Source organism: Mobula birostris, unplaced genomic scaffold (assembly GCF_030028105.1).
Source record: "Mobula birostris isolate sMobBir1 unplaced genomic scaffold, sMobBir1.hap1 scaffold_1144, whole genome shotgun sequence".
Lineage (NCBI taxonomy): Eukaryota > Metazoa > Chordata > Chondrichthyes > Myliobatiformes > Myliobatidae > Mobula > Mobula birostris.
This window is the reverse complement of record NW_027274185.1, coordinates 1-13,115: the sequence shown is the minus strand read 5'-3', so window position 1 is coordinate 13,115 and position 13,115 is coordinate 1. Positions and strand designations below refer to the sequence as shown.

At 52.8% G+C, this 13,115-nt stretch overlaps 1 protein-coding gene across 2 annotated transcripts in view; it reads right to left on the bottom strand.

Moving 5' to 3' along the window:
- Window positions 1-8,952, bottom strand: part of LOC140192307 (inositol-trisphosphate 3-kinase B-like) — a 55,123-nt gene extending 46,171 nt beyond the window's left edge. For both annotated transcript variants that reach the window (XM_072249969.1, XM_072249971.1), the window contains exon 1: window positions 8,160-8,952. In XM_072249969.1, coding sequence (XP_072106070.1) covers window positions 8,160-8,471 — 312 coding nt within the window. In that variant the 5' untranslated portion in view covers window positions 8,472-8,952. The remainder of the gene's footprint in view (window positions 1-8,159) is intronic.
- Window positions 8,953-13,115: the final 4,163 nt, after the last annotated feature.

The window sequence follows — 13,115 nt, the reverse complement described above, 5'->3', positions numbered from 1 at the left end:
CTCTCTAATCCAGGCAGCATCCTGGTAAATCCCCTCTGCACCCTCTCTAATCCAGGCAGCATCCTGGTAAATCTCCTCTGCACCCTCTCTAATCCAGATAGCATCCTGGTAAATCTCCTCTGCACCCTCTCTAATCCAGACAGCATCCTGGTAAATCTCCTCTGCACCCTCTCTAATCCAGGCAGCATCCTGGTAAATCCCCTCTGCACCCTCTCTAATCCAGACAGCATCCTGGTAAATCTCCTCTGCACCCTCTCTAATCCAGGCAGCATCCTGGTAAATCTCCTCTGCACCCTCTCTAATCCAGGCAGCATCCTGGTAAATCCCCTCTGCATCCTCTCTAATCCAGGCATTATCCTGGTAAATCCCTTCTGCACCCTCTCTAATCCAGGCAGCATCCTGGTAAATCTCCTCTGCACCCTCTCTAATCCAGGCAGCAAACTGGTAAATCTCCTCTGCACCCTCTCTAATCCAGATAGCATCCTGGTAAATCCCCTCTGCACCCTCTCTAATCCAGGCAGCATCCTGGTAAATCTCCTCTGCACCCTCTCTAATCCAGGCAGCATCCTGGTAAATCTCCTCTGCACCCTCTCTAATCCAGGCATTATCCTAGTAAATCTCCTCTGCACCCTCTTTAAGCCAGGCAGCAAACTGGTAAATCTCCTCTGCACCCTCTCTAATCCAGATAGCATCCTGGTAAATCTCCTCTGCACCCTCTCTAATCCAGGCAGCAAACTGGTAAATCTCCTCTGCACCCTCTCTAATCCAGATAGCATCCTGGTAAATCCCCTCTGCACCCTCTCTAATCCAGACAGCATCCTGGTAAATCTCCTCTGCACCCTCTCTAATCCAGGCAGCATCCTGGTAAATCTCCTCTGCACCCTCTCTAATCCAGGCATTATCCTAGTAAATCTCCTCTGCACCCTCTTTAAGCCAGGCAGCAAACTGGTAAATCTCCTCTGCACCCTCTCTAATCCAGATAGCATCCTGGTAAATCTCCTCTGCACCCTCTCTAATCCAGGCAGCAAACTGGTAAATCTCCTCTGCACCCTCTCTAATCCAGATAGCATCCTGGTAAATCCCCTCTGCACCCTCTCTAATCCAGACAGCATCCTGGTAAATCTCCTCTGCACCCTCTCTAATCCAGGCAGCAAACTGGTAAATCTCCTCTGCACCCTCTCTAATCCAGATAGCATCCTGGTAAATCCCCTCTGCACCCTCTCTAATCCAGGCAGCATCCTGGTAAATCTCCTCTGCACCCTGTCTAAAGCTTCCACATCTTTCCTGAAATGAACACAAAACTCCAAGCGTGGTCTAACTAGAGTTTTATAGAGCCGTAATGTTACCTCATGCTCTCGAACTCAATCCCCTGATTAATGAACTCCAACATCCCATACGCCTGCTTCACCACCCGATCAATTTGCCGGGTAACTTTGAGGGATCTTTGTACTTGGATCTAACTTTGGATACCCCTATCCTGAGAATGAAACTGTGCACCTTTATCCCATTTATACCGCATACACCTCTCAGATTTCTCCTGTCTTTTACACTCCAATGAATTAAACAACTTGCCAAACCTGTGCCCGTAACTCAGGCTCTCGAAATCCAGCAACACCCCGCTCAATGTCCTCTGCACAGCCCACTCAACCCCAAATACCTACTTTCTCACCATATCCTTTGATGCCCTGACCAATCAGGAAACTATCAACTTCCACTCTAAATATACCCACTGACTTGGCCTCCACCGCAGTCTGTGGTAAAGCATTCCACAGATTCACCACTCTCTGGCTAAAAATAATTCCTCCTTACCTCTGTTCTAAAAGGTCACCCCTCAGTTTTGAGGCTGTGCCCTCTTGTTCCGGATACCCCCACCACAGGAAACATCCTCTCCACATCCACCCTAACTAGTTCTTTCAACATTCGATAGGTTACAATAAGATCCCCACGCATTCTCCTAAATCCCAGTGAGTACAGGCCCAAAGCTGCCAAACGTTCCTCATATGTTAACCCCTTTATTCCCGGAATCATCCTCCTGAACCTTCTCTGGACTCTCTCCAATAACAACACAATCTTTCTGAGATATGGGGCCCAAAACTGTTGACAATACTCCAAGTGCAGCCTGACTAGTGTCAAAGTGTCATATAAAGGCTCAGCATTATCTCCTCACTTTTATATTCTATTCCCCTTGAAATAAATGCCAACATTGCATTTGCCTTCTTTACCATAGACTCAACCTGTAAATTAACCTTCTGGGCGTCTTGCACGAGGACTCCTAAGTCCCTCTGCACCTCTGATATTTGAACCTTCTCCCCATTTAGATAATAGTCCGCACTTTTGTTCCTTTTAACAAAATACATCATCATACACTTCCCAACACTGTATTCCATCTGTTACTTTTTTGCCCATTCTTCCAATTTGTCTAAGTCCTGCTGCAATCGCATTGCTTCCTCACTACTACCTATCCCTCCACCTGTCTTCGTATCTTCTGCACACTTTGCCACAAAGCCATCAATTCCATTATCTGAATCATTGACAAACAATGTGAAAAGTAGCGGTCTCAACACTGACCCCTGAGGAACACCACTGGTCACTGGCAGCCAAACAGAAAGCCCCCCCTCCTTTATTCCCACTCACTGCCTCCTGCCTGTCAGCCGTCCCCTTATCCAAGCCAGTATCTTTCCTGTAACGCTGTAGAATTTTGTATTGTTGAGTAGCCTCATGTGTGGCACCTTATCAAACGCCTACTGAAAAACCAAGTGAATGACATCCACTGCCTCTCCTTTCTCCGCCCTGCTTGTTACTTCCTCGAAGAACTCTAACGGATTTGTCAGGCAACATTTCCCTTTACAGAAATCATGCTGACTTTGACTTATTTTATCATTAGTCTCCAAGTACCTGAAACCTCATCCTTAATGGACTCCAAAACTTTCCCAACCACTGAGGTTAGGCTAACTGGCCTGTAATTTCCTTTCTTTTGCCTTCCTCCCTTCTTAAAGAGCGAGTGACATTTGCAATTTTCCAGTCCTCCGGGACCATGCCAGAATCAAATGATTCTTGAAAGATCATGACCAATGCATCTGTTATCTCTTCAGCAACCCCTCTCAGGACTCTGGGATGTAGTCTATCTGGTCCAGGTGACTTATCCATCTTAAGACCTTTCAGTTTGCCTACCACTTTTTCCTTTGCACTCACTCCTGCTCCCCAACACTCACGGACCTCTGGCACGCTGCTCGTGTCTTCCACAGTGAGGACTGATGTAAAGTACCCATTAAGTTCATCTGCCATTTCTTTGTTCCCCATTGCTACCTCCCCAGCATCATTTTCCAGTGGTCCAATATCAACACCCACCTCCCTTTTATTTTTTTTACCATAACTGAGAGAAACTTTTAAAATCCTGCTTTATACTATTGGCTAGCTTGCCCCCATATTTTATCTGTTCCCTTCTTATAGCTTAAGGGAGCTGCTGCAGGCACAGGCCAAGGAAATCTGCTTCCCTTCGGTCCAAGGTAAATCCAGCTTCCCTCACCCCCTCCGACAAAACCCGACCAGCCTCAAGGTTACAGATCTTCCTACAGCCATCCACGTCACGACCATTACAGCGCATTCAACCACTGGGATCTGATAGGGGTTTATCCCCAGTAGCCACGTCATTCACTCCTCCTGTACCTAATAAAGTGGCCACTGAGTCTGTGGTCTTCTGCTGCAGTAGCCCGACCACTTCAAGATTCGACATGTTGTGTGTTCAGAGATGCTCCTCTGCACACCACTGTTGTAACGTGTGGTTATCCGAGTTACTGTCAGCTTGAACCAGTCTGGCCATTCTCCTCTGACCTCTCTCATTAACGAGGCATTTCCACCCACAGAACTGCCGCTCACTGGGTGTTTTCACACCATTCTCTATAAGGTCTAGAGACTGTTGTGCATGGAAACCCCAGGAGGTCAGCAGTTTCTGAGATACTCAAACCACCCCGTCTGGCACCAACAATCAAAGTCACTTGGATCACATTTCTCCCCGATTCTGATGTTCGGTCTGAACAACAACTGAACCTCTTGACCATGCCTGCATGCTTTTATGCATCTGACGCGACTGACAGATTAGATGTTTGCATTAAGGAGCAGGTGTACAGGGGTACCCAATAAAGTGGCCACTGAGTACACAAGGTTATGAGAGGCAAGGATAGGGAGCAGATGGAGCCTTTTCCCCTGGGTCAAAACGGCTGATACCAGAGGGCATGCATTTCAGGGGAGAGGAGGCGGGTTCAAAGCTGGTGTGCGGGCCAAGTCTTTTTACACACAGAGAGGTGGAGTGCAGGAGATGTGCTGCTAGGAGTGGCGGTGGAGGCCAACGCCAGAGGCGCTCAGCACGCAGAGAATGGAGGTAGAAGTTAGTTTAATTACGTGTGTTGGGCACGTGGCCAAGTGGTTAAGGTGCTCGCCTAGTGATCTGAAGGTCGCTAGCTCGAACCTCAGCTGTGGCAGCGTGTTTCTGTCCTTGAGCAAGGCACTTAACCACACATTGCTCTAGTGTCTAGTGGTGCCCCTTGTAAGCCATGAAAATGCCCAACGCAGGCCTCTCATGGTCTGAGTCGATGTTCCCTCTTTAAAGCAGCAGTGTTGAAGGACTGGTGCCGGGTCTCAGCCCAAAACATTGATTTCTTTCCGTAGATGCTGCCCGACCTGGATCTCCAGCATCTGCAGAATCTGGTGTTCCTGCTTGCTGGTTTAGTGGGTCCGGCACAGGCCGGCGTTCCTGAGCCGTTCTGGAATATAGTGCGACGGTCACAGGGGATCGCAGAGGAGCTTGAGAGGCACACGAATGTGTGGGGGACGGGGGAATATGGGACCATGTGCGGGCAGACAGGACTCTGTGTCATCACAATCAGGTTTAACGTCACCAGCAACCGTTACGAAATTTGTAGTCCTTGCGACAGCGGTACAATGCAATGCACGATAAAACCTGAATTACAGCGAGTAGAGATATCAAGTAGTTAAATAAGTAGTTCAAAATTAAATATAAAAAGCAGTGAGGTGGTGTTCACGGGTTTAATGTCCCTTCAGAAATCTGACGACCGAGAGGAAGAAGCTGTTCCTGAATCGTTGAGTGTGTGTCTTCAGGCTCCTGTCCCTCCTCCCTGACAGTAGCAATGAGAAGAGGGCCTGTCCTGGCTGATGGGGGTCCTTAATGGCCATGGTGAGCTGGAGGACCTGTCTTAGTGCTGTTCCATTCTACACACAAACACCAAGCAGGAGACAATCCACGGAGGAACCCAGCGGGTCAGGAGTTTTCGGAAGCGTCGGCGCTCCGAAAGAAAACTACGACATTCCGGCAATTTGGGAATCCTGATATTCCAAAATCTGGTGCATCTGCTGGTCGGGAATGGGAACCAGGATCTGGAACAACTGCCTTTAAATTCACTGGGAAAGATCTGGGACAACTGCAAATGCAGAAACAATTGTTGGCAACACACATCAAAGTTGCTGGTGAACGCAGCAGGCCAGGCAGCATCTCTAGGAGGAGATACAGTCGACGTTTCGGGCCGAGACCCTTCATCAGGACTAACTGAAGGAAGAGCTAGTAAGAGATTTGAAAGTGGGAGGCGGAGGAGGAGATCCGAAATGATAGGAGAAGACAGGAGGGGGAGGGATGGAGCCAAGAGCTGGGCAGGTGATTGGCAAAAGGGATACAGAGTTGGAGAAGGGGGAAAATCATGGGACGGGAGGCCTAGGGAGAAAGAAAGGGGGAGGGGAGCCCAGAGGAAGATGGAGAGCAGACAAGGAGTGATTGTGAGAGGGACAGAGAGAGAGAAGAAGAAGAAAAAAGAAAGAAATGGGGGACACACACAAAATGCTGGTGGAAACTTTTGGCAGATTGGCCTTCACTGTCTGGTATGGAGGGGCTACTGCACAGGACCGGAGGAAGCTGCAGAGGGTTGTAAATCTAGTCGGCTCCATCTTGGGTACCAGCCTACAAAGCACTCGGGACATCTTCAGGGAGCGGTGTCTCAGAAAGACAGCATCCATTATTAATGATCTCCAGTACCCAGGGCATGCCCTTTTCTCACTGTTACCATCAGGTAGGAGGTACAGAAGCCTGAAGGCACACACTCAGCGATTCAGGAACAGCTTCTTCCCCTCTGCCATCCGATTCCTAAATGGACGTTGAACCCTTGGACACTACCTCACTTTTTTAATATATATTATTTCTGTTTTTTGCACAATTTTTATTCAATATATGTATACTGGAAATTGATTTATTATTTTTTTTCTTCTGTATTATGTATTGCATTGAGCTGGTGCTAAGTTAACAAATTTCACGACACATACCGGTGACAATAAACCCAATTTCGATCAAAGAATCGACTAGGGGAGATGGGGTGTTATGTTGAAGTTGTGTAAGATGCTGGTGAGGCCCGTTTTGGTGCATTGTCCGCAGCTCTGGTCACCTACGTACAGGAGAGGCAGGCAATTGAAACAAGGTGGAAAGAGTACAGAGACAACGTACAAGGATGCCGTGAGGACTGGGGGTCCTGAGCTGGAAGGAAGGCTTGAACAGGTTCGGATTTCATTCCCTGGAATGTAGAATATTGAAGGGAGATTCGACAGATGTATAAAAAATTATGAGGTGCATAGATGGGTTTCTTTTCCCCCACTGAGATTGGGTGATACGACAACCAGAGGTCATGGGTCAAGGGTGAAAGGTGAAATGCTTCAGGGGAGTAGGAGGAGAAAGGTCTTCACTCACAAGGGTGGCGAGAGTGGGGCTGTGGGCTCAATTTCAGCGCTCCAGAGAAATCTGGATCGGTACGTGGACGGGAGGCAGGAGGGGTGTGGTTACTGGATGAGGTGGATTCACTGACTAGACTCAGGGCCTGCCTCTGAGCCGCAGTTCCCTACAACTCCAGCGCGATGTGACGTGCGGTAGCCCTGAGGGTGTGGGATTAGGAGTGAGTTACCAGCCCTCTAACTGGCTGACTACCACGCCCCCAGCACACCCCGTTATCCACACGGGAAACCCCAATCTCACAGCGAGAGTCCGCGCGAGCACTCCAGTACGCACTGGGCGTTGTCCCTGGGTGGGTGGGGAGGGAGATGGACACAGTCCAAGGAGGAGGGGTAATGAGACGGGGAGGGGGTGGGGTTTAGGAACTTCTCCCAACATCCGAAATTCCCAATCACTCAGATACGGAGGGACAGCCACTGAGAGCTGGGGATTTTGGGGGGGGGGGGCTGCAGGAAGAGAAGCAGCAAGGTGAAAGGTCAGGGATTGGGATCCCCCTGGAAGGAAGGGCTGAACAGCCTCCTGCTGGATGGTTTCCTAATGTGGGCACAGCACTGGGTCAGGCAGAGGCCATCGTTTGGAAGGGTGGTACAACCCCAGGGTGTCCTCAGGCCAGCGAGGATCTGGGCAGGGCATGGCAGTCACTGCTGTTGTACAGCCACAGCCCCCTCAGCAGGCCATTCGGCCCACTGGCCAGTGGGTAGCCCACTGCGCTCATCCCATTGGCCAGCACTTGGGGAAGGCAGGGCATCTTACCGAGTGGAGGAGCCACGAGCTGGGCAATGGCCCCTTAGCATGGAGTCTGGTATCCACCCTTTATTGTAAATTATTGTCCTGCTGCCCCAAAACTGGGTATTTCACAACACATGTTGTAAAATCAAAGTGACTGAAACAGGCCCACGTCCAATTCTGTCCACTCCCATGGCCCTGCTACCACTCTCCTCCCAGCCACGCACCTAGCCAAACTTCTCTTAGACTTGATATTGAGTTCCCAAGACCTACCCGCACTGACAGCTCCTTCCACACCCTCACCATCCTCAGAGTGAAGTAGTTTACCCTCTCCCCCCACCACGCGCCTCAAACTTTTCACCCTTAACCCATGACCCCCAGTTGTAGCCCCACCCAACCTGCTTGCATTCACCCTGTCTGAACCCCTCCATCAGATCTCCTCCCAGTCTTCTACGTTCTCCAGACCAAAGTGAATCTTTCCCGAAATCTGAGGTCACTCGTGTGAGTGTTCCAGTAACCCTCTCTGCTAACTACCCCGCATCTTCACCCCCCCCCCCCACAACAGGTCACCCAGGCAGAAACTCCACTGTAGAGGGAGAGAGAACCAGAACACCACTTGGGGGGAGAGGGGACATCTGCAGAGCGCTCTCACCTTCCTCAGAATGCCCCGCCGCCTCGGCTCCTCGTCGCTGAACACATCGTCGTCCGACTCGAGGGACGAGTAGTTGAGGGAGGAGGTGGACGAGGTGGAGGACCTCACCTTCGAGGTGTCCTTCCTTCCCTTCCTCGCCTCCTCGCCGCTCGGGACCTCGCCCCCTTGGCCGGTGGGAGCACCGGAGCCGGGCTCCGGTGGTGAGGACGGGTCCTCCTCACCCGGGGAGCCCCCGAGCCCTCGCCGGTCCTGGCATTCGGGTCCGCCTTCCGGGCAATCTGGGGTCTCCATGCCGGGGTTGTCAGGCTCCATCCGGCCGCTGCTGCAAAGGGACCGGCTACGAAGCAAGAGGACCCAAGGCTTTGCGAGGGAACTCCTTGCAAATGGTCGCTTGGACGTCGTTCTCTGACTGACGGGCTATCTCATACACAGCACAATCTTCACAACACAACGTCGTTCAGAAGGCCAGAACTTTCGGTAAAAGTTTTTTTAGAACGCCAGTCTGCACTGCAAACTTTGAAATCGCCCGATCTCGACGCGAAGCCTCTGAAACCGCTCGGCGCTGTGCAGCCGTGCAGCCCGGCGGTTTGGTGCCGCCTCCCCGGGCGCTCAGAGCGGGCGGCCGGCTCCCCGAGTCTTTCTGCGGACCGTCCCGGGGGCGGCAGGCAGAGCCGGGCGCTCCATTGGCGGGCCACGGGAGGGAGATCCCTCGGGCCGGAGTAGCGGCGGAGGAGCTGAGTGTCCGTGACGGCGGCGTTGCGACTTTCCTCCCCCCGCGTTACGTTAATGTGGTCAGGAGGCGGAGACCGGGATCCTCCCCCTCCCTGGTGTCGGGGTGTTTCCCGTGTGCAGCCGCCGGCCCCGTCCCGGAGCGTGAGCGCCCTCCAGCCCCCCGCAGCCTGCATCGCAGGGCAGCCGGCCGACCCAAGGCACGGCGAGATCCCGCCCTCATGAGCTGAAGGTTCATCGGTGGCTCCCGCTGCTTTGCCGCCCCCTCCCGTGGCGCTTCACGGTGCTGCGCTCCCTCATTCCCCCTCCCGCAGCGTGGCGCTCCATCCTCACCGCTCCTACGGCTCCCTCACCCTCTTCTCTCGGTGGTCTGTGACCTGAGTCTCTTTTCCCTCTGTTCTGGTGCCCGCATCTCTCACCCGCTTCACCCTCTTTCCCCCGACCCCCCGTCCTCCAGTCCTGTCAACATGGAACCAGAGAACCCTACAGCACAGAAAACAGGCTATTCGGCCCTTCTAGTCCGTGCCGAAACTGTATTCCGCTAGTCCCATTGATCTGCACCCAGTCCATAACCCTCCAGACCTCTCCCATCCATGTACCTATCCAATTTATTCTTGAGCCTGAAGGCAGGACCCTCTGGTGTTCTCATCACTCCCTCTCTTCCCCTCCCCCTCCCCCCCCTCCCCTTCCCTTCCCCCTCCCCCCCCTCCCTTCCCCTTCCCCTCCCCCTTCCCCCCTTCTGCCCTTCCCCCTTCCCCCTTCCCCATCCCCTTCCCCCCTTCCCCCTCCCCCCTCGCCAGTCCTGGGAAAATGGAGGGCAGGACCCCCTGGTGTCCTCATCACTCCCTCCCTCCCCCTCCCCCCCTCCCCTCCTCGGTCTCTCCCCCCCTCCCTTCCCTTTCCCCCCCTTGCCAGTCCTGGGAACATGGAGGGCAGGACCCCCTGGTGTCCTCATCACTCCCTCCCTCCCCCTCACCCCTTTCTCCCCTTCCCCTCTCTCTCCCCCCCTCCCTCCCCCCCTCCCCCATCCCACCCCTTCCCCCCTCCTCCCTCGCCAGTCCTGGGAACATGGAGGGCAGGACCCCCCGGGTGTCCTCATCATTCCCTCCCTCCCCGTCCCCACCTCTCTCCCCCTCCCCCATCTCCTCCCCCACTTGCCAGTTCTGGGAACATGGAGGGCAGGACCCCCTGGTGTCCTCATCACTCCCTCCCTACCCCTCACCCCCCTCCTCCCTCTCCCCCTCCTCCCTCTCTCCCCCCCTCCCTTCCCCTTCCCCCCTTGCCCGTCCTGGGAACATGGAGGGGCAGGACCCCCTAGTGTCCTCATCACTCCCTCCCTCCCCTCGCCCCTCTCTCCCCCTCCCCCCCTCCACCCTCCCCCTTTCTCCACCTCCCCCCCCTTCCTCCTCCCCCCTCGCCAGTCCTGGGAACATGGAGGGCAGGACCCCCTGGTGTCCTCATCACTCCCTCCCTCCCCCTCGCCCCTATCTCCCCTCTCTCCCCCTTCCCCCTTCCCCCCTTCCCCCTCCCCCCTCGCCAGTCTTGGGAACATGGAGGGCAGGATCCTCTGGTGTCCTCATCATTCCCCCCTTCCAATAGGCACCTGGACCGTAGCCCTCTACACCCCACCCCCCCAAACATCCCTTAAACTTTGAAATCGCCCCCACATCCACCACTGGCAGCTGATCCCACACTCTCACCACCCTCTGAGTGAAGAAGTTCCCTCCTCATGTTCCCCACAAACATTTCACCTTTTCACCCTTCACCCATGACCTCTGGTTGTAGTCCTGTGACCCAATCTCAGTGGAAAAAGCCTGCTTGTATTTACCCTGTCTATACCCTTCAGAAAGGTTGTATCCCTCTGCCAAATATCCCTTCAGCCTTCTCCGACTTCAGAGGGTCCTGCCAACCATGTTCCTCGGACTGGAAAGGGTGGGGGGGGGTCAATAAACTTGACTTTGGGCATTTTATCCAGAGACTTCTGGGTCAGAATCAAATTCATATTTAATGATCAAATTGGGCTTGTCATTACTGATAAATGTCATGAAATTTGTTGTTTTGTGTCAGGAGTACAATTGCGAGACACAGAAGTTGCTATAATTAGGGATAAAACCGAGATAAATGGTGGGAGGTGAACCAGTTCAGTTGGGAGAGTGTTAGACTGAAGATCTAAACATTCCTGGCGCAATCTCAGGATTCGTCACCGAGACACACTCCGTTTATGGAAGCAAATAGGTTAGCATTTATATCGAGAGGACTAGACTATAAAAACAAAGGATGTAAGAATGAGGCTTTATAAGGCAATGGTGAGGCATCACTTGGAGTATTGTCAGTTTTAGGCCCCCTTTCTAAGAAAATAGGTGCTGGCTTTGGAGAGAGTCCAGAAAAGATAATGACTCTGGGATTGAAAGGTTTATCGCATGAGGAGTATTTGATGCCTCTGGGCCTGTACCCACTGGAGTTCAGAAGAATGAGGGAGGATCTCTTTGCAACTGACTGAATATTGAAAGACCTTGATAGAGTGGACGTGGAGAGGATGTTTCCTATAGTGGGGGAGTCTAGGACCAGAGGACACTGATAGAGTGGACGTGGAGGGATGTTTCCGATAGTGGGGGAGTCTAGGACCAGAGGACACAGATGGAGTGGACGTGGAGGGGATGTTTCCTATAGTGGGGGAGTCTAGGACAGAGGACACAGATAGAGTGGACGTGGAGGGGATGTTTCCTATAGTGGGGGAGTCTAGGACCTGAGGACAGAGATAGAGTGGACGTGGAGGGGATGATTCCTATAGTGGGGGAGTCTAGGATCAGAGGACACAGATAGAGTGGACGTGGAGGGGATGTTTCCTATAGTGGGGAGTCTAGGACCAGAGACACAGATAGAGTGGACGTGGAGAGGATGTTTCCTATAGTGGGGGAGTCTAGGACCAGAGGACACAGATAGAGTGGACGTGGAGAGGATGTTTCCTATAGTGGGGAGTCTAGGACCAGAGGACACAGATGGAGTGGACGTGGAGGGGATGTTTCCTATAGTGGGGGAGTCTAGGACCAGAGGACACAGATGGAGTGGACGTGGAGGGGATGTTTCCTATAGTGGGGGAGTCTAGGACCTGAGGACAGAGATAGAGTGGACGTGGAGGGGATGTTTCCTATAGTGGGGGAGTCTAGGATCAGAGGACACAGATAGAGTGGACGTGGAGGGGATGTTTCCTACAGTGGGGGAGTCTAGGACCAGAGGACACAGATAGAGTGGACGTGGAGAGGATGTTTCCTATAGTGGGGGAGTCTAGACCAGAGGACACAGATGGAGTGGACGTGGAGGGGATGTTTCCTATAGTGGGGGAGTCTAGGACCTGAGGACAGAGATAGAGTGGACGTGGAGGGGATGATTCCTATAGTGGGGGAGTCTAGGATCAGAGGACACAGATAGAGTGGACGTGGAAGGGGATGTTTCCTATAGTGGGGGAGTCTAGGACCAGAGGACACAGATAGAGTGGACGTGGAGAGGATGTTTCCTATAGTGGGGGAGTCTAGGACCAGAGGACACAGATAGAGTGGACGTGGAGAGGATGTTTCCTATAGTGGGGGAGTCTAGGACCAGAGGACACAGATGGAGTGGACGTGGAGGGGATGTTTCCTATAGTGGGGGAGTCTAGGACCAGAGGACACAGATGGAGTGGACGTGGAGGGGATGTTTCCTATAGTGGGGGAGTCTAGGACCTGAGGGACAGAGATAGAGTGGACGTTGAGGGGATGTTTCCTATAGTGTGGGGGAGTCTAGGATCAGAGGACACAGATAGAATGGACGTGGAGGGGATGTTTCCTACAGTGGGGGAGTCTAGGACCAGAGGACACAGATAGAGTGGACGTGGAAAGGATGTTTCCTATAGTGGGGGAGTCTAGGACCAGAGGACACAGATTGGAGTGGACGTGGAGAGGATGTTTCCTATAGTGGGGAGTCTAGACCAGAGGACACAGATGGAGTGGTGGACGTGCAGGAGGATGTTTTACTATAGTGGGGGAGTCTAGGACAAGAGGACACAGATGGAGTGGACGTGCAGAGGATGTTTCCTATAGTGGGGGGAGTCTAGGACCAGAGGACACAGATAGAGTGGACGTGGAGAGGATGTTTCCTATAGTGGGGGAGTCTAGGACCTGAGGACACAGATAGAGTGGTCGTGGAGAGGATGTTTCCTATAGTGGGGGAGTCTAGGACCAGAGGACACAG